At 39.0% G+C, this 19,876-nt stretch overlaps 1 protein-coding gene across 6 annotated transcripts in view; it reads left to right on the top strand.

Annotated features, from left to right (window-relative positions):
• Positions 1 to 19,876, top strand: part of FGF13 (fibroblast growth factor 13) — a 577,206-nt gene that overhangs the window by 299,245 nt on the left and 258,085 nt on the right. For 5 of the 6 annotated variants that reach the window (XM_073599240.1, XM_073599239.1, XM_073599244.1 and 2 more), the window contains one exon: positions 10,041 to 10,208. The exons of the other annotated variant lie outside the window; for it this stretch is intronic. In XM_073599240.1, coding sequence (XP_073455341.1) covers positions 10,041 to 10,208 — 168 coding nt within the window. The remainder of the gene's footprint in view (positions 1 to 10,040; positions 10,209 to 19,876) is intronic. 6 annotated transcript variants of the gene reach the window in all.

Raw genomic sequence — 19,876 nt, 5'->3', positions numbered from 1 at the left:
TTTTGATTAGTGTGTCAGATTAATTAATGGACAGAACAGGTTCATCACATTGCAGTTGTGGCTGGTACCTGATTGATCCATGAACTGGGTCAGATTCATGAAAATTGGAGAGATGGAGGCAAGACGGCTGTTCATTTTGCAAGGAAATATGCCCCAGAGCTTAGTAATTGTGATGTCATTTTACTTTACAAAGAATACCCAATCACATACAAAGAAATAAAAAAAAAAAAAAAAACAGACATTTTGCTTGTACGTGATTGGATGATGGAAGCCAGCAAAGCTTCACCTCATAAGCTAAATTCTGTTACAAAGTAACCAGTCTATAGAAAATCAACCCCAAGGAATCCGATTGGTTGTTACTGTTCCATTGTTTACAGTAGATTGAGTCCAGGGCTTGGGCAGCCTTGAAATGCATAGCTCTGCCCCCCCCCCCACAAATCCAGATGACATCACATCCGGTCTGCTCTGCATCCCACAAGAAGCTCTCCACCTTCTTGTTGTTTTCCACTTCCTTATCTAAGCTGTCATCCAGCCTGACGTCCGGACTTTGCAGGCTATAAGTTGTAGGACGAGGTTCTCCACCCCAGATGCATGCTCACGGATTACATACAAAAAGTGCCATCTCTTCTTCTCATGTGAGTTACTAATTTACAAGTATTTCTCATTACTATTAAAGCTGCACTTAGTTTCGTGCCCCCGGTGTGTTCTCTTGGTCCTGCAGGTGTATCCATCCACCCAGTACTCCTCTTGGTCTGAGGTTCCCTGTTATTTTGAGACTGTCCATTAGAAGCCCTTACTATGTGATGAGTCTAATTTTAACTGTCACAATGTGAGTTGTCATTTGTCTTTTCACCACAATAAATCTGTTAATATACTACACTCAGACTGCGTACTACTGTTTCTCTTAATTGTTCCATTGTTGCCAACAGTTTTGATTTTTTATGAGCAGTCTGTTTTTGTGATCTGGCCTAGAAATTCTATCTTTGGAAATGTCTAATATTTAGGTTTGCCGAATTTACCAGGTAAACCTGTTTTTGTCAAACCTTTTTTTCTTTGGCTTTTTTAATCACTTTTCATTAGGAAGTATTTTTAATTTCAAAGGGTTTTGTATAGCGACATCTTTAAAGAGGGCAGATAGCTTTTTCCATGTTACAGCACATCTAGAAATAACTTTACAAGTCTGCATAAATACATCTCCAGCACATAACAAAACAAATGTAGAGTGGACATTTTTTTGAAAAAACTTACTTTTTTTAATAAATAGCAGTGCTATCCCTTACCTCTTCTTCTGGAGTTCCCCACCGGGGGGGCAGAAATAAAGCTGATGTGAACATAGTTGCCCTCAAGTAAAGGTGACCTTGTCCTCTTGTTATAATAGCAGTCAGTTGTAAACAGCAAAAAAGTAGGTGGCGCCGTCACCTGAAGAGTGACCCTCCAAAGGTGAATCACACTTCATGTAAGTGCAAGTGATAATCATACCAATAATATATGTATATAAAATGTAAATATATCCCAGTGATCAATGTGTATAAACCTATAAATGTGCAATTTCATACAAAATACAATGCTACCAATCCTAATTTGTGGTTTTTGCACCTGATTGTGCTTCCAAGCACCAATAATATAAGATGTGTGTGTATATCCAAAGCACATATATATATATATAAAAAAAGATGAATAAATGATGAAAAAGAACTTTGGAGAATGTATCCCCACAAATAATAAAAACAAAATGAAAGTCCAGTCTTTGTGCAAGTTGCAAATAATCTCAAGTGACTTGTGCAGGAATCCAAAGTGACTTGTGCGTACAAATAATCACGAATCCTGTGCAAAAGGTGAGGTGACACTCGTGCTCCCCTTTAGTTCCACACTCACCAGATCCTTGTACCCCTACAGGGGTAAAGCGCATGTAATCAGGTTCAATTTCAGTATCCGAATCGGTCACCTCCTCCGTGGCATAATGAACCATAGGGTTTCCTCATATCTGTAAATATAAAAATGGGCACTCATAGTGTGATTCCGATTGGATGAATTTATTGTATCGATAAAATTAAATAAAAAACAAGGCACAACATATGCCCAATAGCGTGGAATACAACAACCCGAGAGGATTGCAGTCAGTGTTTGGATAAAACAGCAGGTATGGATAATTTAAAGGAAGCTTGTGCCAAGAGAAACCTGGAGTCTACCATTGCTGATTTTAGTGATGCTGAACTGCTGACTTCATTATATACATTGAAGTCAGAACTGAAATTCATGATTGCTTTTTGCACATCGGTGACCCAGAAAAAAAAAGGAACCCATTCAATTGGCATCACAGCCAGGCAACTGGCATTCGAAGACACAGGAAAGAGAGCAGTGGTAGCTTACATGTCACTTTTAGCACTTTTAAATATTCCCAGATCTTGATGAGTAAACCCTTATATAACAACGTTTTCTAAATAATTTCCACAAGACTGATTTTATTTATTATTGTCAGCTTTGTATACTTTGGAGCAAATGTCAAAAAGTACTAAAGGGCAAAATGGGTCCTGGGGAAGTTTTAGGTAACTACAGTTAAATACCAGCAGCAACCACTTCTTTAAAGCCTAAGTTTTTAGTAAAAAAAAAAAGAAAAAATCAACACAAGGGACATGAATTTAATTTGGATGTGCCCCTTGTGCTGCTGGCACAAGGGACTATAAAGAGGGCCTGACTATGTCTTCACTTTCTGCCCAGCTCCTCCATTCATAGAAGCTGGTATTACAGCTTGTATGAATTGAATGTGATCTATGAATGGAAGGGGCGGACCTTTCAATCACACACCTGCTCTCCATTCATGTTTCTCTCATAGAAGATGTAGTACAACTTCTATGAATGGAGGAGCTGGGCTGAAAGGGCGGGCATAGTTGGGCACACTTGATAAGTGCCTGCCACAGCTCTCTCAGTTCTAATAACCTCTGCCACCCCAAAATATTATAGGGGGATGGGAAGGGGTCAGAGGATAGTGATTTCAAGGAATGCAGGTGTCAGCAGAACAAGGGACACATTGGATTAATAGTAAGTAATAGTATGTCCCTTATGCTAATTTTTTTTGTCTGAACTTGGGCTTTACCTGCATGCTGACTGTAATATCACCAATACATAGTTACATAGTTGGTAAGGTTGTGTAGGTGTGTGTATAAAAATGATTACCCATTTCCCTGTATATTGTTTTCGCTACGATGCCCATCCAAGAGTCTTTTAAAACTTTCTATACTTCCTGCTGAATAAAATAAATTTTACAGTGCATATAATACAGCCGTGATGATGTCTTCAGCAGCCTTTTTAGTATATTTTGGCAGCTGTGACATAACTATCTAGGGTACAAATGGGAGTTTGTAGGAAGGGGTGATTATTTTTTTATAAAGCTGTTTGAATTACATCTGTTCTAATTTTTTTTAAAATCTTGGTGAGTTTGGTGTCAGAAGTTTATTTATAAGATACTGATTCTGGAGTATTTCCATTAGTTAACATGTTGGTAAAAATGAACAGCTGGCGCCCTCTATGTTTGAAACAAAGCAAAGCAACACCAAATATGACATTATAAAGCCAATATTTGTGTTTTGTATTCCAAGGTTTTATTTTTTCCTGATAAAACTCAAAAGTTGTGCAAAATAGCTATAATCTACTATCATCAATTATCAATACACAAACATCTGCCTACAATGTCCCTGATCATTCAATTGAAATTAAATTATATTTGTTTTTAACAGTGTATGAAGCATACTAGAAATGCTTCTGCAATTTGTATGTGGACAAGTGACACTGTCATTGTTTGTGTTTGGGGCAAGATGTGAGACCTGTGAAATATATCACATTTCGAAAAGGGTGATATTAATTACTTAACATTATCAAAAAATCTCTACTATGATGTCAAAAAAAGTAAATACATCTGCTTTTGACTTGCGCTAAAGTAAATAAATGGTCTGTGTTTTACACTGTTGTTTATACACTACAAGGAATAACACAACCCTGTGTAATACATGTGAATATTATGGACATTTTATAAGGAATGTATAGTTCTGGGTTGCTTTCTTGCAGCAAATGTTTAATTAGCAGTAGCATATCTACTTGTTTTGGGCTGGTATGGGTTTAATATTGTTGTCACTCTTTGTTAAAATACAATTTGTTTTTTTTTTAAAAATGCACTTGCAGCCAACTAGCTAAATCCTGCCTGTCAGACTTTTACCGTCCTATTTCCAACTTGTGGTCCTTGGCAGTTTAACTGAATGACAATGCAATATTTATTAATTAAATCAGTGCACCCACTATGTATGCTTATATTATCATTATAAGTGCACACATATAAGAAATATATAAGTGATAACGACCATTGAACCATAGATAGAATAAGATAGAATGTAACCCCAGGCAAGGGTTAAAGCTGGCCATACATGAATCAAAATTTGGCCTGTTCAGAAGTGACCATCAATGTAGGGGTAGCATTCTTCCTCCTGAACACCAGTGTAAGGGGCATTTTCCCATTGACCCCCAATGAATTGGATTTAGTAAGGGTTCCCCAAAACCTAAAACTTATTTTAAGGGGTTTCTGTGGGATGAAAATGTTGAGAAAGGTTTCTATAGAGCATAAAGGTTGTAGCTGGGCCACCTGGACACCCACCAGATTTTCTTCTGAATAATTTGGCTCTGCATTGAACAGTTTATGGCCAATGTGTAAGCAAAAAAGACTGTATGAATAACAGGTATAAACCAAAGCATTCTTAATGCATTAGATTATATATATAAACGTACTAGTTTAATATTATGCACAGAAAGCTCCTCCTTGATAAAGAGGTCAGTTTGGATCCCAAAACAGTTCTCAAGACCTCATTTCTTCACCTGCTCTATATGGCTCTTTTATATTACATATATCGCCACTATATGCGCACTGCTTAGATTCGAATGAAAAGCTTTGTTTGGTATATTTTCCTTGGAACTGATCTTCAGAGGTTTCTTGTTTGATAAAAAACTAATAGTACCAAAAAGGTAATAAAACTGATAATACTTGTATGTAATGTTTCCATAAGTGAAAGTTAACCATGGAACAATGAAAATATTTGTGTACCATAAAATTAGTGTAGTATTCTATGTTAGTTTAACAAAAAATCTGAAGAGAATCTGAGCATGAAAGCATTGGCCATGTCTGCAAATAGCAGTGCGCAGTTCCCAGCTTTCCTTCAGCAGCGTGGTTGTTTCATTAATTTATTCTCTCTCTGCTAGACATAATATCACCTACAGACTTTGGCTGCAAACTGTCTTCGTGTCTGCTCTCTCCAGCAGCCAAATCTTCTGGTTATTTTTATAAATAAGATTTGTGGCTGGCTTTGGCAGATTATGACTAATTGTGTATAGAATATTTCACAGAATATGTACATTGCGGTATTCCGATGAAAGCATTGGCCATTGTTACTGGGACTAGGATGAGATGATGTAATTTGGGCAACTTTGTGCTTATTTTAAAATATGCTTGGAATAGAGCTGTTTAAGTTTATGGATGGAGTGATTTTGGAAATGTAACACTAGTGTAATGACAATAATAATCGCTATCCTTTTAACAAATGTGAATTATACAGTTGCTATTAGATTTTCATAAGTGTTCTTTGCTGTTGGCAGTAAAAATAGAAATGAAAATAAAAATATGCTATTGGGTTAGATCCTTAAATTAGATAAGTGAATAATTCTGTTGAATTGTTATGTTATACTTGCATTTTGTTGTCTCTCCAAATGGCATAAAACCACTCCACCTCTCTATGCTAAACCAAACCCTGCCACTGTGGAACTAAACCCACCAATGTAACTGTTTTCCAAAACAGTTACATTCAAGCTGATAACTGACACAGTTTGCCAGTGTGCTTATGTCAGCTCTCAACTGTCATCAAATGGCTGGTGTCAGAGCTGATCCTGTGTACAGCACCATAGCAACTGCAGATCAAAAAGAGCTACGATGGTTGCTTCCTTGGCTGTAAAGGATAGAAGGGTTTAGTTCCACTTTAACCATTTAATGCCAGAATCTCTCCTGAGTTCTGGACTGTGAGTTTGGGGTTCAGGACCAGGGAAGGGGGAGGAGGGGCTAGTGTTAACTTGGACAGAAAAAAAAGCCTAGAATGTAGTCCTCATCTGTAACCAAAGGATGCCCAGCAGCACAGAAATAGCTTTGAGAAGTATCCAAGGATAATGCACTTCAGTAATATTAATACCATAGCTAGATTTTTAGGACCCAAAAGGTGTAATATTTCCTTTTGATTCTGAAATAGAATTAACCTAGTCCTGAATTTTATGTTAATCTGCCAAACCTGATTATTTTTATTATTATTATTGTGTTATAGCTACTATTACTATGAAATGTGATCAAAATATACGTTAAGCGTTTTGCTGTGGTGACTTCAATCTAGTGTACTTATTCTGTGCTTTTGAGAAACAAAAAAAAGCTAGATGTAGGATGTAGATTCTACAATTCTTCTTACTGTACTAATATTTGCCAGGTATATTTGTTATCTCTGCTTTTGGATGAAAAAAGACAGGGTTTTATTAAAGAAGTTATTGGTTCCCTCCATTGTTAATAGCAGCACTCAGATACCTGTTTGAACACTGTTACCATTTTGCATGATTATATTAGAGTTGGCTAATTTATTTACCGTACTTATTGTTGTTCACGCCATGTTAAGTTAATTTAATTTTAATGTTTCTGTTTTAAGTGCATGCTTATTACATTTTATTCAAATTATTTATGTTGTTTACTTTCTCTCCTGATGCAGTTATTAATAGTTCTAAAAATATTTTACTCATGTCCCTGAGAGAAGTACCTGTCATATTTTAAAATGGACAGGTGGTATGATAAGCACAACATTTAATGAATCACATTTTCTTTCTGGGCTGGGAAATTCCCACTTTCGCAAGGCAAAATATTTTAATGATAGATAAAATATATTATATATATTATATCTGTATACTATAGATACAGTCTATTTAACTAACTTACATAATAAAGCCTTCTAAGATACCTGTCACCTGTTTCAAAACTGGGCCAGCCATCTGCTAGGAAAATACAAATAATAATTTATATAGATGAGAGTCTCTCCAACCACTCCAGACACTTATCTCTGTCATGGAAGGGGACCAGTGGTCACTACCTAACTTCTGGATTTCTCTCTTAAGCCTAGTACATGCTAGTATTGTTTTTTTTTTTCATTTAACAAAGCAGGTTGAAAAAAAAAAAACTGACAGTTTAGGAGCAGCCGACTGCAGTACACACAGGCTGAATGTCAGGGTAGTTTCTATTGAACCAGCCGATGCTGCCCGGCATTCAGCCCATGTGTACTAGGCTTTAGCCATTGCAAAGGATTGGATTTGTGTGAATCAGAGGCACTAATTTGTTGTTCAGGTAGCTGCCGCCAGTCAAAATCTTCAGGCTGGTCTTTTTGTGAGTTAGTAGCCAAGGGGCCTGTCCCCAAGGCAGAGGTAGGTAGTTAGTCAGGAGGGTTTTTTTGTAATGACAGTTTCAATAGATAGCCTCCTTCAGTATTTTTTTTTTACCTTAAAAGACTAAGTTTACCTTTGTTCACTTTTCCAGCTCCCCTATGTACCAATATAGCATTAATGTACTTCTTTTGCAAAAATAAAACAGCTTTTCATTTATTCTACATGCGCTTATTTTATCTCTTCTTATCTGTCTTATTCTTGTCTTTTATTATTGTCTGTCTTCTGCCTTACTTCCTGGTGAGACTTTAGGTCATGACACAAGAAGGAGTTGACCAGCTGAGGGTGGATGATGCAGGGTGTGTGCTAATGAGATCAGATGGTCAACTCCTTCCTGTGTGCTTACCTAAAGTCTGTTCAGGAAGTAGGGCAGAAGTAACGGAGAAGAGTTTTTGAAAAGCCTTGAAGAGAGTGAGGTAAGCGTGTGTAGAATAAATGGAAAGCTGTTTTATTTTTGCAAAAGAAGTATGTTAATGCTATATTGGTACATAGGGGAGCTGGACTTTGGAAAAAAAAAAAAAGAAAAAGGGGAACGAAGGTGAACTTAGCCTTTAAGTCTGCTTTAAAGTGACTCTGTTGCCTGAATTTTTTTTAATGCAACATATGCCCTGCAAAAAAAGATGGCTCATATTTACCTTTCTGATGTGTGATGACCATTAAAGAATCTTCATCTTCCAACACACTTGTAGGTGTGAATCACTGCACTCTAGGCTGCAGCCACTTTTCTCGTATCAGATTTCAGCAGGGGTTATATCTGACATGTTTTGAGCTTTTTCTTGCCAAAACATGACAGTGGCCCTTCTTGCTGTCTACAGGAAAAATTGCTACAGCCAGGAGTGTGGTAATTCATTTTATTTTCTGACTGATTTGCTAAAGTGCAATGAGCTAGGTTAGCATCCAAGGATTTTGCAATAGGATGAGCCACTTACATTGATCAGTATACATCATCTTGTGACACCTGACAGGTACCTGGTGTCACACTGGGGTTGATTTACTAAAGCTTCCATTTTTTTTTGTCAAAGCTTAATTGAACAAGCTGAGCTTAGAAGCTGATTAGCTACCATGCACAGCTGCACCAGATGTTGCACTCTCCAGTTTTAGTAAATCAACCCCACTGTGTTCCTCCCACTGGTTGCCATAGCATTACTGTTTCCTACAGTAAAATGGTAGCCAGTAGGAAGAACGACAGAGTGTGGCAGGAGACCAGGCATCCAACATACCCAGAAGCATGTCGTATGATGAAGATCCTTTGGTGGCCATAGCTCTTCAAGTAAAATGGGGTAACCACCTGCTAGAAAGGTAAGTATGATTCATCTTCTGAAATGACACCTTTTAAAAACCTTTTTACAGGTAACAGAGTCCTTTTTAAACACATTTGATAACTTGGCCCAATCATTCTTTTTTAGCAGAATGGATTTAGTGAGGCCCACAAAAAGATTACCATTACAGTACACCTCGGGGATGCCATCTACAAACCACCACCATTATTAGCTGCTTTTCGAATGTCACTTAAGCTGACAATTCATAAGTTTTCTGGGAAAAAAACACTCTCTTTCCAAATAATTATATTGACAACCAATCCCCTTTTTCAGAGCGTATACACGAGGAAGGTTTGTGGCAGTTTGCAAGCTTTCCATTGGCTTTTGGCTATAATAATCTGTCACCAACTATTTCAAATCTTTAACAGTTTCAAGCATTTACTTCATCACCACTTGTTGTGGAGATCAATTGAAACCATCAAAATGCCAGTTGAAAAGCTTCTGGAAACTGGGAAATTATCAAAATGATGTAAAGCAGATTGTTGTAGACCAATAAACTCCTCATATTATAATATTTCAATTAATAGGTGTTGAAAACCTTTCAAAATTGCCAAGTACACTTCCAAAATCGCTGTTAAAAGGTAATCTGAATACATGTTAGGGTCACAAAATGGCAGGTCTCTGTGCTGTTGTAGGTGACAGGTATGCTCTACATATACACATAGTATATAGTGCTGAACTATTTTGAGGATTACATGAATAAGTCGCTGAAGTGAAATATATTAGGCCTCATTTACCAAAGGGTCTAAAATAAGAACTGCATTGCCCACAACAACCAGCCAGAATCTCCTCTTTATTTTCCAATCTTCTTTGGGAGAATAAAAGGACAAAACTTGATGGTTACTTTGGACAACAGGCAATTTTTATTTCAAACACTTTGATTAATAAGCCCCACTGTGGCTTCCTATGTTGTCAAAAACCCTAAAAAGTATTTGCCGCCCATAGTGTCCAATCGGATTTCAGCTCTTATTTGTTAATGTATAACAAATGTGTAACATGAGCACTTTGCAATAAGGCACTCATAGACAGTGCAAAAAACTCCTCTTATAGTTCCATTACATAAAGTGGTAATTTTTCCAGGCCCTTGCACCCCTCTTCTCTTTATCACTTGTCAAGGTTGATGTTTTCACTGGAAATAACGTAGCACTTTTTTTCTTCTAAGAAGTGACTAGATTGTCATATTGAGCTCTAACTCCAGTTCATTTTGTTATGTGGTAACCACAGTTCTGGATGACGCCCCCCCTGGCACACAGGAGTACATTATGTTACGGCAAGATTCCATCCAGTCAGCGGATTTAAAGAAAAAAGAGTCCCCCTTTCGTGCTAAATGTCACGAAATCTTCTGCTGCCCTCTGAAGCAAGTGCACCATAAAGAAAACACAGAGCCGGAAGGTTTGTGCACTATGGATCCATGTTATGTTCGTTTTTTTCCCTTCCTTTTTTTTTTTTTTATACTGTTCGTGTCCCTATCTCGTGCTGTACATTCCCCGGCCTGTGTCAAGAATGACATGGGGAACATAATGCGCTTCATATCATGTCCCCCTGCTTGCCTGTTAGTGTCTTATACAGTCTACCAAGGGACACTGTATGATATTAAGCATGTATACGCATTATACCGAAAACCTATTGAAAGATAACAAGCAATGGCTTGGCTTTTCCCCTTCAGACCTAACTGTTTTTATCCATGCAGTCTGCATCATCATACTGCCCTTTTGGCTGCTAAATTTGCTTGCTATTAAAAACAGCATTTTCCCTCATGTTCTTTTCCAAAAAATTTGAAGCAATGCACCGTTTTCAAGAATGGCACTTTTAATCAAACGACCCCCTCCTTCCTCTCCATAAGGCTTTTGCACTTGCTGTAATAATTGAAAGTTTAGCGTTAGCGCCAAAAAAGCAAGAAAAGAATGTTTTTGTAATGCACGCTGGACATGAATAAATTGCATGCAAATGAACTGTGCATCTGAAAGGAGATTGCTTTTTTTCTGTGTATTTTTATCTTTTCTTTCAGGCACAATAAAGGTTTGGATTGATTTATGTTATGTCTAGTAAGATTAAAAAATAAAAATAAATACACTTTAGAGTTGTACACGCCTATTGAATAAACTAGTGCTGTTGCCCTTAGCAGACAATTTAATTTTAGATTACTGCAGTCAGATAAGTTAAGTGATTATTTCTGATTGGTTATGATGGGTTATAGCACTATACTGTAGTAGGTATGTATTGCACCTTGCCCTGTTTTAATAAGGAAAACCTGTACTGAGGGCATGTAGGTTGTCATTGTGGAGCACTCCTGAAAATGCTGGTTGCCAGGTATCATGGCAAATCAAAAATTTGAAAAATAACTGACTCAGAACAGGTATGAAAAAAATTTACTAGAAAATCACTCACTGCATGTTTGTTCATCAAAATATTGGAGCCAGAAATAGCTAGACAACTGGCAATTTCAGACACCAGTCTATATATTTCTGTCATCTCAGGTTTGCCTTAGTTCTAAGGATTTTTAAAATATTTTGAGTACCCTATTTTAGATCAAATAAATCAATAAGCACTCATTAGACATGAAGGATGTGGGTACAGTCATTAAAATGTATGTATAGCAAAACTTTTTTTTAGTTTTGGATATTATTTATAAATTACAGGTATTTATATAGTGCCAACGATATATGCAGCACTTTTCATACTGTACTCTCACATTAGTTCCTGCCCTCAAGGAGCTAAAGTTCTTGTCTCACGTGCATACATACAGTACTAGGGCCAAATTGGACTGGAGCTGATTTACCCTTCTAGCATGTCTTTGGAGTGTAGGAAGAAACCAAGCAAGCACAGAGAGAACATGCAAACTCTATGCAGATAATGTCCTTATCGAGATTCTAACCAGGTACCAGGTAAGGAAGAAATGCTTGCTCACAGCACAATGAAACCCCTGTCAGATTATTTCTCCTCTATCCCGCAGGGAGATTCCCTTTACTTCCTGTCTTAGGTTTGGTTCACTCCAAAGTCGTCCGACTTTCAGTGCAACTTTGATGTGACTTTTTACACTCTGTGGCATTGAAGTCATATCAAAGTTGGATCAAATTAGTACAGGAACCTTTTCTAAAGTTGGACAGACTTGTTTAGTATCTGGTAAGATAGCTCTCATAGGAACACATTGAATTTCACGTCATCCGACTTGGGGTCTCACAAGTTGGATCCTTTGTCACATCAGTGTGAACCAGAACCTTTGAGACACAACAAAAAGTGAGAAGAAATCTCCACAAAGTGAGAAGAATTCCCATTGTAGACAGCTGCCACCAGAACAGGTGACCCCATTGGAAGATTTCTCACACCTTGTTCTCAAGACAACTCAAAAAATGAAGATCTCTCTTTTTGTCTTGGTGACAATGATCACCTGGATAAATATATGGTGAATTTTTCCAGTGGAGACACAAACCTAAAAAAGAAAACTTGGCAGATGGTTTAACTCTTCCGTAAGCCCCATACACATGGGCCAAATGCCGGCCGACATCAGATGATTTTTATTGAACCAGTGTGAATGCCAGCCGGTCCGACAGAAGCCCGTTTGGCCAGGTTTTGTTGGACATGCATGCTGGAAAACCAGCGGCTGACTGGCTCCCGATCAGCACTCTAAACAACAAAAGGGGTTGCCTTTTTATACACTTTAAAAGAATGAAAAAAATTAGGCGCAAAATACTCCCAAGTAAGCCCATTATACCTCTGTTTACTATAGGGTGAAACATTCAAGATGGATCTATCATTGATACATTTGCTGTCCTTTGAGAATCCTTACAGCTCTTTACAATGTCTTACTAAACAAGCTACAATTAGGAAGAGCAAAAAGCAATAATGTGCTAAAGTACTGTAAAGAATATCTAATCATCAAATTTGTACCACAATAAAGTGATATCTGCTGTGTGGTTGGTACTTTTGGCACATCGCTGTTGCTTTTTGCACTAATTTACTAAATAACCTTATTAGTGTGGCCTATAGCAACCAGTGAAATTTCTGCCATTATATTTTATTACTACACCAGCAAAAATGGCAATTGTAATCAAAATGGTTGCTGTAGGCATCAGTTCTGTATTGAATGTAAATTAGCTTGATATTTTTTTTCGTGTTCATATAGACCTTTAAGTGGAACAATGAGCAAAATAAAAAACAACATATATGATACAGTCTGCCAGCAGTTAACACAGCAGTCAGTTGGTTTCAACTTTATTTAAAAGATCAAGCAGTCTAGCAGAAGTGGTAGTTAGAGGGTTGAAACAAACCATGTAATACTGACAGGGGTGCTAACAACGATTACCTTTAACTTATATAGTTAAGCCATTTGTCTCACAGGCTAAAAAAACTGTCACTGTGTGTCCCTTCAAAGTGTTAGTTGGAGTTAGGCTTTAATTTGTTACTATGTATGTAAAGACTGTCCTAATATACTCTGGTTGAGTCGTTTTTTCCCCTTTAGCCAAATGAACAGACTCCTCCATTCACACAAAGCACATGAAGAAATACTAACACCGACCTGGCGGAGACATTGTATTCTGACTATCAGAATACACTGATCAACAGCCACAGCCAGTTGGCTACAGCTGATGATCAACAAACGTTTTCCTTCTTGTCTGTTCGACAAAAGTTGATTTAATTTCTATGGCCAGCTTAACACTCCACTGATTGCTAATGCTGTTGATTAGTTCTGGCTATATTACATATATATATATATATATATATATATATATACATATATACACACACACACCTTGATATAGTGCAGGAGTGAGTGTAGCCTTTCTAAGACTGGAAATCTGTAACTGCCTGGATCACTAGGTGAAAGTAAAGGAAACAAAGAAAACTAATGCAGCCACTACATCTAAGGACATCAAAACATTTTTTTTTGGGGGGGGGGGGGGTAGGCATGCTCCACTCACGTTGCAACACCATGGTTCAGACACAATGCGGTAGGTTTACTAAAAGTGGTGCACACAGAATCTGGTCCGTTTTAGTAAATCTTCTCTAACTGTGACCTGTCTATACTGGTGTTACAAACTGCAGCATTTTAGAACAATTTTGTTCATGTATTTATCTATACCAAACTACAGCCATTGCATTCAAGGGTGAGAGAAACCAGCCAGGTGGGGGTGAATAGAGTCTGTTACAGGCAAAGGAATTGAACTCTGGTTTAAAATAGACTAGACTAAGTCTAGCACCCTGGAGAATTTAAGGAACTGAGTGGTACCCTGTTTAGTAAGGTGACCAGATTTTCAAAGTGAAATCCGGGGACACTCTACTCACCACACCCCCTTTTTTTTTGGAATTGGGGCAGAGCAGAGGGTGGGCATAATAGTGGCACGCAAAGCTCTCCATGTTGAATGTTAGGTGTGACCAACGTTTGCTAATGGTGGGACTGACTTAAAGGAGCATGGCTTGATAAACCTAGGCCTAGTTTGCTCTGGGTCAAAATTGAATAACAAACAGAGTGCGGGGTTCAAGAATGGGAAATATACAAAGTGCCAGGGTAAGGAGTGGTTAACACACTGAGTGTAGGGGTCCGGGTGTTTTTTAACACACAATGCAATGGTTAGCAGTAGGCAATCTACAGAGTAAAAGATTGAAAATTAAATTAATCACAGTGTGCCTCTCAAATAACATCTATCCCTTCAAACAATACAATCCTTCACCCCCCCTCCATGACAAAACCATTTCCTTCACAAATTCCACCCTTCCCCCGAATTGTACTGACTGGACCATAGCATGGCTTTGCTGGCAAGTCCTCACCATCTGCTGGCAAATTTCCTGGGCCCTGACGCAACAACCGTCCTGTTTATTTACTTCTATATGACATGTGTGCTGAAATAATTATGCCAATACTTGAGCGAAACAGGCAATAGGGCCAATGAAATGTCATATATGATGCACTGTGGCCCCCTGGGGACCACCATGGACTGGTCAAGTATGAGGAGGGGCGTTGAGTACAGGAGTCAGTAGTAATTAATGCAGTAGTAAGGGTTAGTAGTAAGTGTTCAGGGGTCAGTAGAAAGTAATGCCAAGTACAGGGGTAATAAGTAATGTAGAGTTTAGGGGTCAGTAGTAAATAAGGCAACATTCAGGGGTCAGTAGTAGGTAATGCAGAGTTCAGGGGTCAGTAATTAATAATGCAGAGTTCAGGGGTCCACATGGAATAGTAAATGCAGAGTTCAGGGGCAGCAGTAAATAATGCAGAATTTAGGGGTCAGTAGTAAGTAAAGTAAAGCACAGTATTACTAGTGGTTTTGACAAAGCACTTCTATAGTGTGAAACGCGTCAGCCTACCTGCATTTCCCCTGCTTGTACCCATCCAGTGCTTTTAATATTTATGCTTCAATAAAGACTTTATACTTTACTTTCTGTGTGGGTGTGCTGCCGATCCGAAGATTCTCTGTTCCATGTTTTCTGCTGCAGTGGAAGGGCGTGCACCCCACCTCACAGAAGCAACATTGAAGTGTTACCGATTGTATTACCTGTGAGCAGAAATCTCTTTTTCACAGGATCAGTAGTGACACAGAGTGAAGGGGTCAGTAGTAATGCATTCCAGAAATAAGGAAACATTCAGGGGTCAGTAGTAACACAGAGTTCAGATGTTAGTAGTAAGTAATGCAGGGGCCATTAGTAAGTAGCTCAGAGTGCAGGGGTCAGTAGTAAGTAACCCACAGTTCAGGGTTCAGTCATTATTAACACAGAGGTCAGTAGTAAGTAGCTGATTAAGGAGCAAGTAATGCAGAGTTCAAAGTAAGTAACACAGAGTGCAGGGATTGGTGGCATGTACCATTCAGGCACCTGGCTGCTTACTCCCCTCATCCACAGTGGTAGCACATGTACAGTTGTAGAAGGAACCATATTCTAACAGGACAGGGAGGAGACTGTGGCATTAGGTGGAGCATGTTACCTTTCCAGCACCCCCCCTCTCTCTGCGCAGGTAATCACCAGCATGTTTATATGACAGGTAATGCCCCAGGCTGCAATTAGAGGTGACTGCAAGTAGAGGGCGCTCCTGTGAAATAAAGAGACAACGTTTCTACTGCTACTGATTAGCTTAGCCATGCATCTTTTCCCCCCCAATGTTAAAACATTGTTCCTGGGGCAGCTGCTCCCGATGGCCACTCACCACCTTTTCACAGCCCTATACCTCAGTGTAATGTTAACCCCCCTAGCGGTATACCCGAGTCTGGCTCGGGGTGAATTTTTAATACCAAAAGACGGTAACCCTGAGCCAGACTCAGGATCGCATCGCAGGATCCTTGTAGAGGTTACTTACCTTGTCCCCTGGATCCTGCGATGTCTCCCCGCTGTGATCTGCGAGCCGCCATGTCTCGCTCGATTCACAAAGCCGAGCTCCGTTCCCTGCGAGCGTTGTGACGCACGGGGACGGAGTTCGGCGCCAAATTCAAAAAGTAAAACACACAGTACAGATGCAGTATACTGTAATCTTACAGATTACATTACTGTATCAAATAATTACACATCCCCTTTGTCCCTAGTGGTCTGTCCAGTGTCCTGCATGCAGTTTTATATTATAAAAACTGTTCTTTCTGCCTGGAAACTGGAGATTGTCCATAGCAACCAAAACCGTCCCTTTACATCAAAAGTGGTTTTAGACCAGCTAGAAAACAGCGATAATAAATTAGAATCACTTGCAGAATTGAGCGATAGTGATTTGTGGTGAAATCCGTCATCAAACACTAAAAGTAACGAAAGCGACAATTCTGCAACTGAGCAAATGTCAGTGTTTTTGATATGATTACATTATTGAATAATTTTTATTATTATTATATTATTATTTGTTATAATTATTTATAGTTATTATTAAGTCTGCACAAGCCGGGTGGAAAGGGACCTAGTAGACCACGTGATATCAACATGTGACATTGTCAATAACCCCTGACACAGCCAGGAGCATACACAAGCCCCCCACTCCAGGCCATCCACAGAAGTATTGCTAGGACAGATTACCCTGCAGACATCTGTGCCAGGGACACCTTTATTTAAGCCCAACTCTGGGAAAATTTACAATCATCCATTGCTGTGCCCACACTGCAAGGGTTTGAGGGCTATTAGCTTGCTTTGTCTAGTCTGTTTTACATACCCGATCCTCTGCTCCCCTGGCAGATGCTCCCACCCCCACAGCTGGACCGTGCTTTGGTTTTGATGATATCAGGACCCTGGACCAATGGAGCATGAGGGAGCAGAAGCTACAGAGACTGGTCTAGCTGTGGAGAGGAGTGGTGGATCGGGTATTTTTTTTCCATTCCCCTAGACCAGGGGTCTCAAACTGGTGGGCCTCCAGCTGTTGCGAAACTACAGGTCCCATCCTGCTTCTGCCTGTGGGAGTCATTCTTGTAACTGTCAAACTTGCAATGCCTCATGGGACTTGTAGTTTCTCAACAGCTGGAGGACAGCCAGTTTGAAACCCCTGCCTTTGACCAAAAAGAGCAATTAATCCTTGCAGTGCGGGCATAGCCCCACTGCAAGGGATAAGATTTTAGCTGACTGGACTTGCGCCTTTAAATCTGGAAAGAGATTGGGACACACTCTTTTAACTAGGGCTAAAATATGGGACACTTTTTCCCAGGGACAACTCCCTAAAATCAGGAATTATTCCTGGAAACTGGGGACATCTGGTCACCTTACTGCTTAGTTTATCATCCTATTGAAATTACAATAGCAGCAAATACCTCCATGTTAGTTTAACAAAATAGGTAGCCAAATGATCAGACAGGAAGTAACTTAAAGTGGACCTTTCCTCCCTTTGACTCAAATTCCCATCAGCATGCAGCTCTGTTCCATATTCAACAAAGATGTGCTATCCGAAACAAAGATGCCTTGTTTTAACTTACCTTTTTGTTTTCCCAGTTCCTGGTTCTTCTAAGGTACTGGTCCCCGGTCGCACAGATGACTTCTGGAAAGACATTGTTATCAGTCCCATTTAGGGACATTTTTTTCCTAGACTGCAAGATCTCACAGTATTATCATACTGTGCATGCGTGAAGCGAAAGCACACGACATCATGCACCTCATCTCGCACTTCCATGTTCTGACATTGAACCCATCTGTTGGGGGAGCAATAAAAAAAAACCTTTTCCTCCCAAGATTTTACAAGGTCTCAGGAAAGGGCTTTTTTTTTAACAGATAAATGTAATGTGTATGGCGCATATGTGAATCGGGGCGCATGTCTTTCATCTAGCACATGGGCAGTGAGATAATACTGTGTGATTGGGTGCAATGTCATCATTTGGCCAGCACAGGGATAAAGGAAACAGAAGCCACCGATTATGTTATTTTTTGAGAATGGCTACATGGCGGAGGCATTGAAAAAAGCGCCTCCACGTAACCTGAATGCTACACAGATCTGTAAGTCCACCAGTTTAGCTACAGTGTTTTCCTATTGGTGGTTTTTAAAGGGGGGGGGGGGGGGCTGCTTTAATTTGCAGTTTACTAAACAGGTGCAAAATTAGATGCAATAATGCAATACAGGTTCAGGATGCCAAAGAGCAAGCATACCTTGTGAAATCTAAGTGAACTCTAACAGGAGCAGAAAATTATCCTATTAAAAGAAAGCAAAATAAACATTTTTGTGATAAAAAAAAGTTTCTTTATAATTTTTCTATTTTATACCATGCACAATGGTAGTTGGTAATTACAATTAAGCTGAACTAGTTAAACCATTCCAGATTAGCTATACCCAGTTATGTCCATTAATCCATATGACCAGCATGAACCTAAAAGTACTCTCAATGCTAATTGTTTTGAGGTTATCTCCCTTTAGTTATGCATTAGTATCCCTTCACACCTAAGGGTGAAACAAATCTAAAAGCCTAAGCACAATTTTGCAATTTTGACATGTGTTAGTAAAAACATACATGTCATCACAACAAATTGGACTTTCATTTGGTAGTAAATAGTTATGGATATCTCCTGATTTTGTTTTATTATCAAAGGAAAACTAGCTAAAAATAGTAAAAGAAAATATATTTTTTTTTATTTTGCTGTATATTTCTTAATCTACCACCAAAGAACAACCCAAAATAAATTCCCCTGCTTCTGACAATTGCAATGATACCACATATGTCAGTGGTTCTCAACTCCTATCCTCAGGACCCACTAACAGGCCAAATGTTATGCATTACCTTGGGGAGATGCAGACTAGAATACTGCAATCACTGAACAGCAAATGATATCACCTGTGATGTATTTCAGCTATCTTGCAAACCTGGCCTGTTAGTGGGTCCTGAGGACAGAAGTTGAGAACTACTGACATATGTGTATGTTATTTGTTGTTTGTACCTGTAGTACAGACCAGAAACAATAGTACGCATTTTGCTTTTTTTTTTTTTTTTGCTCTACCTAAAACACACTGACACTAACTGACATAGATGCTAATTAAAAGAAAAAATCCTGCTCAAAATATACTGACTTTGACCCTGACCTTGACCCAAACACTAACCCTGGCACTGACCTAGATCAAACCTTGGTCCAGATATTTTTTCTTCATTTTTTTTATATTATTTTTTATTTCAAATTTTTTTACAAAGACTTTTTTTTTCTTTTCTGCATGGAAAGACAAAGATACAATGTATCTATCTCTCCGTTCACAGAAAGAAAAAAACACAGGGGCAGGCTTCACAGTGACTGATCACTGTGGTAGCCAATCAGAGGCTACCACAGCGATCAGGTGACCCAGAATCGGGAGATCCAGGTCTTGATCATTAGTACAGGGCCCAGGGTTCACAGTGAGACCCTAGTCTCTGTGCTGGGTGCGCGCTGTGCGACATGCTCCCAGCACAAAGGGAAATACGCATATATGGATCCCCACGTAAAAAAAAGCTCAGTCCCGTGAGGCTGCATATATGTGTTACGACGGCATGAAGGGGTTAAGCAAAACATTACTAAAAAGCTCTTACCCTGTACCCAGTGGAAATCAAAGTGAAATTAGAGAATACGTCTGAGCTTTTAAGGACCAATACTTGGACCGTCTTATGCAGGCCATAGAAGTAGCAAATTTGCTTTATTCCCCCATCAACACTGACCTAAATCCC

This window comes from Aquarana catesbeiana, linkage group LG09 (genome assembly GCF_042186555.1).
Source record: "Aquarana catesbeiana isolate 2022-GZ linkage group LG09, ASM4218655v1, whole genome shotgun sequence".
NCBI lineage: Eukaryota > Metazoa > Chordata > Amphibia > Anura > Ranidae > Aquarana > Aquarana catesbeiana.
This window is presented reverse-complemented; position numbering and strand designations above follow the sequence as displayed.